We start from the raw sequence: 15,285 nt of genomic DNA, 5'->3' as shown, positions 1-15,285 counted from the left end.
CATGCTGGTGGTATCATTTTATGGCTCTCGGTTGAGACTGTGGCTACGGTTAAGCATTGTAAGTTTCTGAAGTAACTCAGCCCGTACAGATGGCCCATTTTCTTGAGGGGAGCTCTCTCGACCTGCGGGTTGCCTGGTTGCCTATTTTCGACACGGGGCTCATCATTTACCATAACATAGTTTACCACTTGGCATGTTGACCCAGGTCAACCAAGCTACCCAAGTTCACCGAGGTCTTGCGTATATGCTTGGAGTTAAAACTTTTTCTTAAAGTGGCAACCGAATTGCCTCGTGCATCTTTTCTCCTCAGCAGAAGGCAGGCGGGCAGGCCTGAACGCGCTAGGTTAAGACAGCGAGGGCCAAAGTCGCTGTTCGACACTGGTCGACATTACAGCCTCGTGCGTTGAATGGTTTATTGTACGGATGTTTCACGCCTTGAGACTATCCGATTGGAGGGCGAGTTAATTCCCCTCCCCTCTCTAAGCTAATCAGTAAACGCCGTCTTCCTTGCAGGCACCTGGCGCCCAGAGAGGCCCGCACGCGATGTCGGGGGCGGCTTTGGCCTGCTTCAAGCTAGTTATTAGGCCAGCGCTTTCGCCAGGCTGACGAGCCAGGAGGAGCGAGCCAAAGAGGGCGGCGCGCTTACTGGAAGCGCAGCTTCTAGGCGCGCCCTCCGCCTCGCCCCCACCCGGCTGGCGGCCGAAGACTTACCCTTCCCGCCGTCTCCTCCTCCTCCCCCTCCCAGGGCGTGGAGCCCTTATAAGAACCGCCGCGGCTGCCTCCGCCTCCTACTCCTCGACCGCCTTTTTCCCCTTCTTCTTTCCGCGGCTCGGGTCAGCCGTGGTGGCCTCGGAGTTCCCGCCAGCGCCGCTTCCCAGCCCTTGCGAGAGAACAGCCATGATCGTGGACAGCAGCCGGGACGGGCTGCTGGACGACGACGGCGGCTCGGCGAGCAGTCCTCTCAACCTGGCGTTCTTCTACGGGGCGTCCCCCAGCTCCAGCGAGAGCAGCTGCTCGCCGAGTCACTCCGCTCCGGAATCCCCGGGCTCCGAGTCGGAGTTCTCGGGTAGCGGCGGCGCCTGCCACGACAGCCACCCTCGGAGCAGCAGCGGTGATTTCGGCAGGAAGCGCTACTCCAGGAGCGGCGCGCGCGCAGGCGGGCAAGGTACGGGCGAAGCCCAGTCGCCGCCGGGGGGGGTGTGAGGGGAAGGTGAGGGGCTGTTTCTGGCGCCGCAGGTCTCCTTTAGCCAAGGTGGGCAGGTGACAGCAGGTCCATTCGCCAAATACTCTGCCGCCGCCCAGTTTCCCACACTGGGTGTGTAGCGAAGTGGCCTGCCTTGCGCATGACGGAGGAAGAATGGGTGCAATACTGAGGTGGGCCCCAATCCGCGGAAGTTTATGCTGGATGTCAGTCTTTCAGATGCCACATGGCTCCTGTTTATTTTTAGGGCCGTTTAGAGTCAGCTGCATCGTTACAGGCTGGTAACGTTGACATCTTGTTTGCAAGAGTTTGTTCGGGTGGGTAGGTGTGTTGGTCAGTGGAACAAAGTTTGAGTCCAGTGGCACCTTTAAGACCAACAAAGTTTATTTCTGGGTATAAATTTAATTCCTGTGCATGCACACGAAAGCTTATACCCAGAATTAAACTTTGTTGGTCTTAAAGGTGCCTCTGGACTCCAGCTTCGTTCTCTTGCAAGAATTTGAGTGTGTGCGTGCATGTGCACATGAATGGTAGACCATTCACATTTATTTGCAAGTAAAAATTTAGTCTAGGAAGAGTTCTAGCTCTGTTCACACAGCGTGGTTAGTGTAATTGTGAATCGAACTTTCTTTGAAAAGGAGCACTTCAAAATATACATTTCCGAAGTGGTGCACTGCACTTTAAAACATCTGAACGCTACCGCCTCTTTTCCATATCAGCCTGCTTACATGTTCATACATCCACAAAATGATACAATGTACTACTGAGGATAGTACGATGAACTACTGAGGATAGTACGATAGTACTACTGAGGATCAGGCTGCTTCTGGCTCCAAATTAAGGAGAGGATTTTGGCTTCACCAGTTGAATTATCTAGGTTTATATTCCCCAGGAAGCTTCCCTTGTGCCTATGCTGATCGCAAGGTAGCCTTCACATCAGCGTTGTTAAAAGGGGTGGCTTAGATATGAATTTATTATTATGCCCCAAATGCACAACTGCTATTTCATCTAAAACCACTGGTACTTAAAAATAATGTTTTGCTGGCTGAACTTTCTGGTGTCTGTGGCACTGCCTTCTACATATGTGTAAAGCACCGGTTTCTAATCCAATGTCACTGTGGGGCTGTTTTTCAGTAGTGGACTGTCCTTTTTTCAGTATTATGCTTTCCTGTGTGAAAAGCTCTTCTGCATCAGAAATAGTGTGATGCTTGTGCATATGTGTTTAACTGCCAACACATTCTGGGAAACTGCATACTGTGAATTTTACTGAAAGTTACTTTGGATGTGTATGCAGGTGCATGAGGAGAGTTCTATGCTTAGCAGTCTTAGTATCGCAAACATATGTCCAGACTCAGCCTGAGGGCTCGGCTATGTGTAACACTGGGAGTCCTATGAATGCAGTGCCCTGCTTTTTTCCTTTAAACCCCCCCCCCCCCCAATTTCAGTAAAGACTGCAGCACAAGGGGTAGGAGAGTTAAGCCGCTCCACTTTTCCTAATCTGTAACTAACCTGGTAATAAATCCTTAACACATCTGATGAGTATTAATATTAAGATGGGATGGTTTCAGTCAGACTTATGAATTTTCTGTAATTTTGTGGAAACTGAAAGCTTTTCAGTCCACTAAAATGTTTTGCCTCTGTTTTGTGCATCCTATTATCCCATTCTCCGGATTTATATTTTGTATAGGTAGCTTTACTTATTTGAACATTTCTGTTTCAGATCCCAAAGTAGGGGTAGTTATAGCTGAAATTACCATTTTATTATGTATATCTTACAACCAAATACTTGCAACTGAGAATCTCCAAGTACTTTTGAAAGAGGTCATGGTTTCTATTTAATTTTCAAAAATAGTTATGCTTTTCACTCCCTACCCTACTCCGCGGAATGGGAAAAGCGAGCTGGGGGGACGCCTCCCATGCGTATAAACTGTTGAGCGAAAGGGGGGGGCAGAAGAAAATGCGATCAAAATTGCCCAGAAGTACTTACCCAAGCGAGCTAAGCAGTTAAGCGCACATTCAGAGACTTTAAAAAACTTTCCGAAAGTAAACAAACGGAAAAAAGATGGCGGGGAAGAGGGACAAAGACAAAAATAAAGTTATGCTTTCTTTACCTGGAATATTTATTTTGTCATCATTTTGTTTTTCATTTTGGAATTAATCTTGTTGAGAAGAATATTAAAAAAGAAGAGTAGGATATCTATTCTATATGTTACAGCTGAAAGATTCATTGTTTATCCTGCCTGCCTGTTTTGAAATCTGAAAAGTGCCAAAAACAAGCTGCAATATATATATTTAAAAGATTATATATTTTACTACCTTAAACAACTGGGCATTTTGCCATGTACTTTAGATTTCACTATGGCATTGCAGGTATTTGTTATACAAGCTTTGCCTTACTAATACTATATTATTTTAAATACATAAATGTGCGACAATTTTAATAATGTAGATTTAACAGCCATGTACATTTTTTCAGGGCAACTCTTCCGCTTAACAGTAGCTTTAGCTATCTTAAATTGAATTTCCCAAGTTAGCTGTTCATTTTGATTACCTAGAAATCCTTTGGGGTAACCTAAAATCGGCCCTTGAGTAGGGACCTTTTTTCTCTAGAAGAAATTCCAGTTTCAGGGTAACTAGGGGTTTTATCATAGTATTAAAATCATTTTAATATTGCTTGAACAGTGATACTTCTAGTACGCAGGTTTGTTGAGGTTTGTGTACTTTTTAAAATGAAGTCACAGCTTCTCTGTTGGACTCTCTTGTACTGTTGCTTCCTCATTTCACTTCTGGTTTTTGACCTTCAAATTTGAACGTATTTAAGGAGATTGTGACATTTTACAATGAGTGTGTAATATTTGCAGTACATCGTTTTGGTTGATACTTTTTCTTATTTTGGACAAGAAGTTTCATTATGGAGGCAACAGGTGCAAGTAGCTCTGAAAATTCATTCACATAATCTTATACTATTGCTTATACTTATACTATTGACTGAGGATTCCCCCCACCCCTCTAACAAATCTGGTGAAGAGATACAGGAATGGATGGCCAGTTCTGTGTATTTGTGAGCTTGACGTTGTCAGATATCTCTTATACTTCTGGAATGCTGGTAATGACTTTTTGTGTATTCTGCTTTATTAGTCAAAAGAGTAGATACAGATTTTTTTTCAGCCAAAAATTGTATCAATAACATTTTGCATTTTTTTTCTTTAGCAAAACTGAATCTTCTAGTTTATGGATTGTGTCAGTGTTTTTAGTTTTGTTTTGTGTTTGCATCTCCACAGTGGAACAACACATGGGGGGAGGAAGACAACAAAGAGGACCTTTCCAAGGCGTTCGTGTGAAAAACTCTGTGAAAGAACTGTTGTTGCATATTAGAAACAGCAAACAGATGTCATTAGGTCATGGTGCAGATGAATTATTAAAGGTGGGGTGATTGTTTTTGTTTAATCCATTTTTCATTAGACAATGGCTGTCTTCTTTAGAAACGTCAGTAACATAATGCTTTATAAATGTATAATTAATATAAGGAACTCAGTACCGTAAAATGGTCACTAGTACAGATGACTTGGTAAAATTTATGATATCTACATCTAGCAGTATAAATGGGCTGTAATAGTTAAAACTGGAACCTACTTGTTTGGAAGGAGTATACATCTGATTGGCAGATACCAGAGACAGAGCACCATTATGCTCTGCTTTTTGCGCTTCGCATGGCAGCTTTTTGGATATTAGTGGTGTCTGAATACTCTCCAAGGTATTCATAAATGTCAGCCATTCTGTGTTTTATGTATAACTGCAAGGCAGTGACTTTACAGGTTTCATATAGAGCAGAGTTGGTGAGGACGCGGCATATATTTCACATACAGATATCTGCCTGTAATAATAAACATTTAACTGTCAAGGACGTGTGGTGTCATGACTGCACCATTTTAAACATTAACTTACTGATGCTGCAAGTTTAGGATTAGTAGATTGTGAAAGGAATCCATGTATATAAATCCTTCTCTATCTCAATATTGTTTTAAAAGAATGATGTATCTGGACATTTTGTGTGTCTCTTTAGTTTAGTGCAGGTTTACATTTAAGAATCTGAAAATGCATAATAGTGTAACTGCAGGCAAGGTTGTCTGAATAAAAATAAGTGTAAGAACTGCCAGTTGGTATGGACAGAATAATTTCCCAGACGTTAACTACATGTATGTAAACTTTTGCAGGCTTGTCTCAGAGTATCTCACCAGCATGATCAACAGCAGGCTGAAAAGTTATTTGCTTGCCATATTTTTATGGACAGCGTTCTTTTATCATTTAGCCAGTTCCTTGATTTGTCCTCAAAATGTAAAAGTAACAGTGCCGGCTGGAAATCCTAGTTGGATTTATTTAGTCTGTTTTTATCCTGCTCGCTCCTTTAAAGAGCTCAGGGCAGCACACATCACTCCTCACTCCTCCGTTGTATCCTTGCAGCAGCAGTAAGGTAGATTAAGCTGCCTTCATGGCAGAGTGGGCAATTTGAACCCAGGTCTCCCAGATCCTAGTCCAACAGAATAAATGAGTTGTGGGGAAGGATCAAAACACATTTTAAAAAGCTAAACATTGCAGTAATTATGTAGAAAGTCATGGGTTTCACTAGAACCTATTAATCTCTGCCCCTAATTGCTTATAGAATGTACTTAATTTTTTTTAACTTTGAAATTGCAATAATATTCACAGTTGTGGGAAAATGCTGTGTGCTAAATTAGCACTGAAATAGTATCATGTCTTAAAACCGTTAAAAGAATGGAATGTTCTCACTATAGTACACAACAATAGTTCTAATTATAACCCTTTTTTTAAAATAGGCACAAGGAGGGACAGTGAACTGTGAACCATATGCAGGTATACTATCTTATGTTCCTTTGAAATAATATTTGTGTTTAGAGTACTGAAATGTAGGCCATTGAAGATACTTAGCATTTTTTTTCTTTTAGTAGAGTTGAAGAACATATTGAATAATGATAGGAAAAGAAAAGCTCATGAATCTCTTTCCGATGGATCCTGTTACAAAAGGGCATCTACTTTCCAACCTCATTTCTTGGTGAGTATTTTATGATATTTTTACATTTATTGCTGACACTAAAATATGTTTTTCACTGGCCTTATGACGTGATCAACTCTGTTTAAAATGTGTATGCTCTGTGTTGTAGACACCTCCACAGACACCAACATCGATGGATAACAACATGGAGGATGTACAAATAAATGATCCCAAACAAGACAGCACTTGTGATATGCTGCAGAACATTATCAATATTAAGAATGAATCAAGCCCTGTTTCTCTGAACACGGTGCAAGTTAGCTGGCTTCACACAATGGCTAAATCTGATTCACCACGGGAGCAATATCAAGAGATTGCGGGAGCACAGGCTTTCTCACCTCCTCAGAAGTACCAAACCTTTCAAGCAAACTGTCACTCACAAATGCAGGAACCACCCCAAACTTACCAGTTTTCTCCCACACAGCCCCAGGATTTGCCACAGCATTACAGCCAGAATTCACTGTTGGAATACAGACCACATTCTGCAAGCAGCCAGTCCTCTGACTATCAGCAAAATGTTTTTGGCAGCCAGGAACTTCAGTATTGCCCTACCCAAAGTTTTGCTGCTCTCTTAAATGATACAGAGGGACTAGACAACTTTTCTGCTTCTCTCTGTCAACCTTTGCCTGTTGGTCAACGGCAACCTGATATCAGTAGCCGTCCTCAGAACTGTAGCCTGCTACCAAGCAATACCGGCAGTAGTCTTGAGGACCATGGCTTATCACTGGCTACTTCAAATGTTTCTGCACAACACCAGAGTATCGCTGGAAGCACAGCACAGCTGGGCAAATCATTTTTCCAGTGGCAAGTGGAACAGGAAGAAAATAAATTGGCCAACATTTCTCAAGATCAAATCCTTGCCAAAGATTCCGATGGTGACACGTGAGTATTCACATGTTAATTACTTCTAAAATGGAGACTGGAAAACAAGATGCCATTCGCATATTAGTGTACACTTCTTGAGAATGTTCTTAATTTTATTGTAAATTAAGCACTCGGTGTTGCAATTTGAACTAAATGCCATACAGATCTTAGTGCGCACCTAAATATCATGAGGGGAAAAAACAAATGGGGGGGGGGATATAACTACATATGGAAACCAGTGAAACCTGCAAATTCTGTATTTTGTTTTTTAATCTCTGTGAATAATGTCTTTAAAATATGTTTTTTATTACTGTAAAAGGCATAAAATATTATATATATGTTCCCTGCAGGTTTCTTCATATTGCTGTTGCCCAGGGACGACGGGCTGTTTCCTATGTGTTAGCAAGAAAGATGGCAGCCCTGCACATGCTCGATATCAAGGAGCACAATGGCCAGGTGATACTCTTAGCATGACATGCTCCTAATGTGTGCCCTTGCATACTGCTCATTTCCAGGACTTGTACAAAGCGTCCTGGAATGTCTGTTTAATATTAATCTTGAATGTTAGCATGCTGGCTAATAATTAACTGGGAGCTCTTGCTAATCTGCAGTCCTTAAAGAGCTGCATACTGAAATGGGTTGTGCCTTTGGATGTATCCACAGATATTTTATTATGGTTGGATTTTTTTAAATTGCTATTTCCTGGTAACATTTATATGACCAATATGTCATCTTCTCATTGCAGAGTGCCTTGCAGGTAGCTGTGGCTGCCAATCAGCATCTTATTGTACACGACTTGGTTAGCCTTGGGGCACAAGTGAATACAACGGACTGCTGGGGTAGGACACCATTGCATGTGTGTGCTGAAAAAGGGCATGCACAAGTCCTTCAGGTGAGGCTTTTGAGCCAGTTTCAAAACTATTCCTTCTACCATTCTCTCTTCATTTTATCAGTGTAGTGGCATATGCTAAAACTGGTCATTACAAACTTTAAGGTTAGCAATTGTAGTGCTGTGATGGCATTGTAAAAAAAACTGTTCAGAGCCCACTATCTGTTACAACCATAGTTCATATCACTATCCCCTTATTCTATGCATGCGGATTTTTTTCTTCATCCTTCACTATTAGGAGGAAGCGTTCCTGATCACTTGTATGTGGTTGTTTTTGCCAAGGGTGTCAGGGCAAATGATAAAATTCATTATAGATGTGTATACTTTTGTGCCCATGGTAAGGGTAGTAAACAAGTAAGCATTAAAGCAATGTAGTTATTTTCTCTCTCTCTGCTAAGTAGAGGAAAGTGTTCTGTGGAATTTTAGAAAGGCTCGAGTCTTGATGAGGAAAAATGCTGTTTTTCACAATGTTATGGAAATCTCTTCATACAGGGAGAGATGCTATTTTCAGAGTGTGGTTCGAGTACATTGTGGGTCCAGCAGGGATATATACATATATGTGTGTGTGTATAGGAGTGGTTTAAAATGTGAACAATCTTGGTATATACGCAGTGGTGTATATTTGAGTGGCATTCTTTCACTTCTTTGACAGGCAATCCAGAAAGAAGCCATTGTAAGTGATCAGTACATAGATGTGGAGGCAACCAACTATGAAGGTGAGCAATTAAGTCTTTCATTTCATCTTGGATTAGGGAGAAAACCCTGTTATTGAATACATACACATCCCTGCCTTTTACAATGTAGACCTAAGAAATTAGTGGAAAGAGGGGACCATAGCCAGCTATTAAACCTACCAATAATGTTTTTCTTTGTTTGTGGTAGTAATGTATGGAAAGCTATATTCTTTTTAGAAGATTAGCACACAATTAGACTCTAAACTGGGAGAACTGGGTTTGACTCCCCACTCTATATGCAGCTGCTGGTGTGACCTTGGGTCAGTCATAAGTTCTTTCAGAGCTGTTCTCTCATGAGCAGTTTCTGAAAGAGCTCTGTCAGCCCCACCTACCTCACAGGGTGTCTGTTGTTGGGGAGGGGAAGGGAAAAAAGATTGTAAGCTGCTCTGAGACTCCTTCGGGTAGTGAAGGGCAGGGTATAAATCCTATCTCTTCTTCTCCTTAAATCCTTGAATTAAAAAACTAAAAGTTGGCTCTTCCTATATGGTACACTAAAGAAACCGAGGAACAGTTTAAAATTCTTATTTTTGTATCACAAACAAAATGAAGCCAAAGCCTGGATGTTAGTTTCAAGAGTAAGTATTACTTGAATCAATCAAGTCATTGAAGAAGGCAATTAGGTTTTTAGTTTTGGCTGGGGTTTTTTTAGTTACCAGTGTTTTTTGTTTGTTTTTAAGGTCTAACAGCATTACACTGTGCAGTAGTGGCCCATAATGCTATAGTACATGAACTACAGGGCCAGCAGTCACCCCACAGTCCTGAGGTCCAGGAACTGAGATTGAAAAGCAAGAGTTTGGCGGACACAATCAAATTTCTAATCCAGATGGGGGCCTCCGTTGAAGCCAGAGTAAGTAGCACCAGGAAATGTGAACGGGGCGCTCTGAGTTGTATCTTAGAGCTGATTCAGATGCAACTTTTTCTGAGCTGTAGCTAGATCTAAGAACTCCTTGCACATCTGCATTCATGGGGGAGGACATAGAATATGAAGTGGTAGCACGCTCATCTCATCCACTCCAGATCTTCATATACTGAGTTCTAGTGTAAAACGTTCTATGTTACGTGGTGTTGGCATATTTGTCCCATTTAAAATCAGTGGAACTAAAATGCAGTTAAATGACTCATACTACAGTTCTTAGCCTGCATATTTGAAAGTAGGTCACATGCATGGGGTTGGGCTGCAGGTTCCACTCCTTTCGATTGGACTTGGGCACGGCACACTTGCTGGATTGTGCAGACTTTAACATAACTGCAACATGAGGTTGTGTGTGAAGATTTCATGTGGGCAGGGTGTAGCGTCATTTCCCTTTGCTTTTGTATCACAGTTTGGTGTAGTGGTTAAGTGCGTGGCCTCTAATCTGGGAGAACCGAGTTTGATTCCCCACTCCTCCACTTGCACCTGGCTGGGATGACCTTGGGCAAGCCATAACTCTGGCACAGCTGTTCTTGAAAAAGAGCAGTTTCTGTCAAGAGTTCTCTCAGTCCCACCTACCTCACAGGGTGTCTGTTGTGGGGAGGGGAAGGGAAAGGAGTTTGTAAGCCGCTCTGAGACACCTTTGGGAGTGAAGGGCGGGGTATAAATCCAATCTCTTTTCTTCTTCTCTTCTTTGCTTTTAATTATTCCAGGGCCACTGTGGCCAAATAGTTAAAATGGATGGAAATCCTACCACAGTCATAAAGTATTGAATAGCCCTGGAAGTGCTGGTTTTCAGGCTCAGATTCTGTCAGTAAATAGGAAATATTCATGTTCTACTTTATAGCATTGCATGGAGAAACAAGAAAAATATTAAGAATATTCAGTATGTTAATTCAAGAAGAGTAATTTTATTTGGGGGGTTTTCTTGCATTGTGCAGTGGTTGGATGTTAAATGTGCAAAATTAACTCTTTTTGTATAGGATCGCAAAAGTGGGCGCTCAGCCCTTCACTTGGCTGCTGAAGAAGCAAATGTGGAACTCCTTCGTCTGTTCTTAGAGTTGCCCACCTATCTTTCTTTCATCAATGCAAAGGTATGTGAACTTTAAGCAATCGTAATATAAGTCTACTTGAATGCATACCTGCTTGCATGAATAAATCACTGTCTTGTTTTTGTTGGGACTAATGGTGTGCGTCTCTTGCCTCAACCAGGCTTACAGTGGCAATACAGCACTCCATGTAGCTGCCAGTTTGCAGCATCGGATGACTCAGCTGGATGCAGTTCGGTTGTTGATGCGCAAGGGAGCTGATCCTAGTGCCAGAAACTTGGAGAATGAGCAGCCAGTTCACTTGGTTCCTGATGGCCCTGTAGGAGTTGAGGTAAGAAGATCTAAATGTTCAAAATCTTGTCTTGAAGTAGGGTGGGTGGTGATCTAACATGCGCGCGCGCACACACACCTCCTTTATGCTGTATACAGAATATCAAACTAACAATAATTTAAGGAAATAGATGAATAAATATAAATCTTGTATGACTTAACATCAAATAAGGCTCCAAATATTTCTCAAATATACAATAGTATTCAATACATGAAATACAAGAAATACAAAAAAAATATAATGGATAGGCTGGTGATATAGAGCAATATCTACCATTTACTATTTAACACTCCTAAAAGAAAGAATTCATGAATTCCAATATCAGTGAACTGAAAAACATGAGCCGTCTTTACATTCATTTAGATGGAAGAGCACCTACAGTGTTAGGCTACACGTACCCATCATGAATAAAGAAAAATAAGGCAGTTTGGAGACATTGCTGGACAATAAGACAGTTTAGAGGCATTATTGGCTGAGAAGTTCCTGTTGCTGTGCCTCTGTGGAGTTCCCGTTGATGTGCAGCCCTGATAAAGGGATCGAAAACTCATTGAATAATCTGGAGGATGAGTTGACTGCAGTTTATTTCTTATTGTTTGTATCAAGTCCCAAGGACTTGCTGATTGCAGCCTACTTTACATTGTTTATCTTAAGAAGTAGATGTACTTGCTTTATGGACATTTGAAGTTCATGCTTTTCAGTCCATTGAAATTGGAATTTGTGAAGTCTTTTGGGAGTGTTAAATAGTAAATGATAGATATTGCTTTAAATCTCCAGCCTATCCATTGTATTTTTTTGTATTTCTTATATTTCATGTTTTGAATACTATTATATACAGAATATCAGCATACTTACATTTCTTTTATAGGACAGTAACTTAAGTAAAACCAACTGCATTTGTTGACTTTTTATCTTTCATGCACCAAGTCCTGGAATTGTTAGCAAAACTATGAGGACAGTAAGGGAACACTCTCAGTTCATTTCAGTTACTTTTCTGTATAAATAAAATGATGATTTCATGCACATAATTTTATTTCAGTCTAAAATCTGTAAAAGGATGCTTAATTTGGAAAGGCCACAGTTTACTTCCAAGTTACAGAGCACGGGTAATCTAGCACATACCAATAATTCTAGATTTTGAGCAGTTGAAGAACAGAGCATGGAGTTTCACCACTGTACCACTAGCTACAGTGGTAAGATAAAACTACTGATGGAAATGTCCTTTGAGCCTTAAATTATTTGATTGTAGGGACTTGGATTCTGGACTTTTAGGGAGTTGGATTCAGTTGTCCCTTTTTGGGGAACCACTAAGTGAGCAGTTAATCTAGTGTACCCATATTGACGTCATTGCTTTAATTCCTGATTGAATCCTCTCCTCGATGTAGTTACATAGGTGTGGCTCCTATGAATGAGTTCTGTTTGTGCTAGATAATCCATGCCACAGAGCAAGCTTTCGCTTGCACTAGCACATCTGTTTCCACAATGGCTAATTGAAAACCATGACTCTTTCTCAAACAGAAGTACTAGCTCAAAAGGAAGTGCACTTCATGGTAGAGATTGCCTAGCATAAACAGAACCTGTTTGTAGATTCCAAGCCATGGTTTTTATATGATCAGACTGGATCTGAGCCTAAACTATGAAGGAAGTAGGGGGCCCATGTTTGGTCTTCATTTGACTTATCTTTCCAAAGCTTTGTGAACCTCTCTGATATGTAAATGTCATCTTAACTTAAACATTTTATTTGGAAGTATGGGCCTACTGAGGGTAGTGGTATATAGTTGGTGTTTAGGGTTGTTTGTGTGTCTTCATAATGTCAAAAAAGGTGGATCGTGAATGTATATCTCTCTTGTTCTTCAGATAAGACGTATCCTGAAGGGGAAGACAGTTCAGCAGAGATCATCAGTTTATTGAGCTCTATGAATACCGATGACTTTACACTCACTGTCAGTTAGGCAGTCCTAATGTAACTGTAAATAGACCATTTGTCCCGTGGAGGGCAAATGTTAGTTGTTTCTATGAAACAAACATATTTTGTTCACTATTATATAGTGGGTTAATGACAATTCTTCTGAACAGATGGGAAATTTTCATACCGGGGTATTCTGGATCATCCTCTGAACTGCTCAGTTTTGCAGTTAAGGCAAAATAACTGATTTACAACTGTGGCGTAACAAACAAATGTCAAGCAAGAACAACTGTACTTTTATAAAAAGAATATAAAATGCTCTATATGCTAGATGTTTGTAAACTGAAATACAAGTTTTTAAAAATACTAACAAGATTTTGCTGGTTAAAGTTATATAGTTGGGTTTTTCTGTTTTAAATCATAATGTGTAACTTCATAGTTTTTGAACTCTAATATGCTGATGCTAGATAAAGGATATTGAGTTTTTAGAATTTTTGTAGGGATTGAATGCCACTTTAGTGTGTATGTGATCAAACAACAAGATTTTCTGTGGCACACTTATGATTTAGAAAGGGGACATTTATCTCTGCAATTCTTGTTGGCCACAGCAAAGCTCATGAAAATTATGTTGGCCTTATATTTAATCCTTTCTAAAGCTATTTAACTTATAATTGACTGGAACAATGTTTGATATTTACAGTAAGTCTACATATTCTCAGATTACCCTCCATATGTTTCAGTGAACAGAAATGAGAAGGCTTTAAAAATGGTTTAAAGTCTTACTCATTGTGCATTTAAAAGGAGAAAAGAGCAAAATATACTGGTAACCAAGTTTTCCAGTGGAGTCAAGTCACCCAGAGTGGTGAAATCTTGAGAAGATTGTGAAGAGCACCAAAAGAACTTCTCCACACTGGATACTTAGCCACTACATTGGCAAAGTGGGTTTAATGTAGATAGGTATTAACGATGAAGATTGGGAGGGGGAGTCTCATCTTTAAAATTGCCAACTTCACTGAGGATTTGAACTGGCTTTGGAGGAAATTGTTTTCAGAATTGTTATACTATGCTGTGAATTGATCAATGAAAATATTGACTCTGCAGTGGCAGTGGATGATTAAGGAAGCAATTGAAATTAAAGCAGCCAGGGTCATAATACCCTCACAAAATATGTGGTGAGGTGGCATTGTATGTCAGGAGAGACAAAAGAAAAAATGCCTCTTTGTGCATTATATAATAAACTTATGAAATTCACAGCTACAAGCTGTGACCCATTGCTGGAATCAGTGGCTATTAGCCATGCTAACTAAATTGAATCTCCATCTTCAGAGGCAGTGAACGTCTGAATTACAGTCTCCAGGGGGATGCACAACAAGCTGTCACCACAAACCCTGGCTTGTGGGCTTGCTAAAAGAATCTAGTTCTGGAAAACAGGATGTTGGACTAGCTGGATTCATCTGATCTACCAGATCTCATGTTTTTATGCCAAACTTGGTTTGTTTTTGAATTGAGAAAAATATTTCTCAGGGCTTTGCAATAGTTTAGTTAATATTTTACCTCATAGGTATAGCAGGCTGTCAAGTGTTAATGTTTTAAGACAGGTAGTAGCTTATTTTGTTGCCAAATTTTTATTTCTATTTCAAAGAGTGTAAATAAAGAATGTATTCAATTTTCTGGTCCTTTCTCTTTTTGATAGGTTTTGAATATAGTCTAACTGTATTATATTGTTCTTTTGGGTTACTGTTCTGTATTGCATATTCTTTGCTATAGTAAATCTGATCATATTGCTTGACCAAAAAGTATGTCTTGTAGACAGTTAATTGGAGAGATCATACCTCTAAATATCAAAGCAGTGCTTATTCTTGTAATTAAATACACAGTCTGAAATAAACTTTAGTCAATGACAGTTATGTCTTGTGGTTTGTATAATTTCTTATCTGAGGTGGTTTTGCTGGTGTTCGTACAATATAGTTTCACATCCAGGATTCTGTTTTTGTTTGTTTTACACAATATACAAGTGACTTTTAAACTGTATAGGGTCACCTGCTGTGTGCACATTCTCCAGTAAGGAAGGAAACCAGGCAGGAACATAGTTTGTCTTCTATCAGCAGAACAGCAGTAGGATGCAACCCATAGTTGATGTTTGGCCAAGATCAAGGGTGTATTCACGCAACAGAGCCATATTATGAAGCGGGAGGGTTGATGATGGGATGAGACCAATGGCTATTACTTGCTCTGGAGTCACAAAGCCATGTCAACTGGATTCCCTGACAAAATCTTGTTTTGCCTCATTGCAGTTATTAAGGAGAGGGGGGGTATTTGGGGTATTCTACTGA

At 40.4% G+C, this 15,285-nt stretch overlaps 1 protein-coding gene across 3 annotated transcripts; it reads left to right on the top strand.

The window, feature by feature from the left end:
* The first annotated feature begins 806 nt into the window (after positions 1 to 806).
* Positions 807 to 13,210, top strand: NFKBIZ (nuclear factor of kappa light polypeptide gene enhancer in B-cells inhibitor, zeta). 3 transcript variants are annotated; one of them, XM_015423147.1, is made up of 12 exons: positions 807 to 1,165; positions 4,483 to 4,625; positions 6,037 to 6,073; positions 6,166 to 6,272; positions 6,382 to 7,154; positions 7,487 to 7,592; positions 7,882 to 8,028; positions 8,678 to 8,741; positions 9,437 to 9,606; positions 10,653 to 10,763; positions 10,882 to 11,049; positions 12,904 to 13,210. In XM_015423147.1, the coding sequence occupies exons 1-12, from the start codon at positions 898 to 900 to the stop codon at positions 12,955 to 12,957; spliced, it is 2,148 nt and encodes a 715-aa protein (XP_015278633.1). In that variant the 5' UTR covers positions 807 to 897; the 3' UTR covers positions 12,958 to 13,210. The 3 variants fall into 3 exon arrangements, with proteins under 3 accessions (XP_015278633.1, XP_015278634.1, XP_015278632.1); XM_015423148.1 differs by lacking the exon at positions 12,904 to 13,210 and having other exon boundaries at positions 6,169 to 6,272; positions 10,882 to 11,114; XM_015423146.1 differs by lacking the exon at positions 12,904 to 13,210 and having other exon boundaries at positions 10,882 to 11,114.
* Positions 13,211 to 15,285: the final 2,075 nt, after the last annotated feature.

Source organism: Gekko japonicus, unplaced genomic scaffold (genome assembly GCF_001447785.1).
Source record: "Gekko japonicus isolate JY-2015 unplaced genomic scaffold, Gekko_japonicus_V1.1 scaffold540, whole genome shotgun sequence".
Taxonomy (NCBI): Eukaryota; Metazoa; Chordata; class Lepidosauria; order Squamata; family Gekkonidae; genus Gekko; species Gekko japonicus.
The sequence above is the reverse complement of the archived record's forward strand: the minus strand, read 5'-3'. Positions and strand labels throughout refer to the sequence as shown.

Coding starts and splice junctions, on each gene's coding strand:
- NFKBIZ (XM_015423146.1), top strand. CDS start 898: ATGATCGTGGACAGCAGCCGGGACGGGCTGCTGGACGACGACGGCGGC. Junction 4,626..6,036: donor GTGCAGATGAATTATTAAAG/GTGGGGTGATTG, acceptor TTTTTAAAATAG/GCACAAGGAGGGACAGTGAA. Junction 7,593..7,881: donor TCAAGGAGCACAATGGCCAG/GTGATACTCTTA, acceptor TTCTCATTGCAG/AGTGCCTTGCAGGTAGCTGT.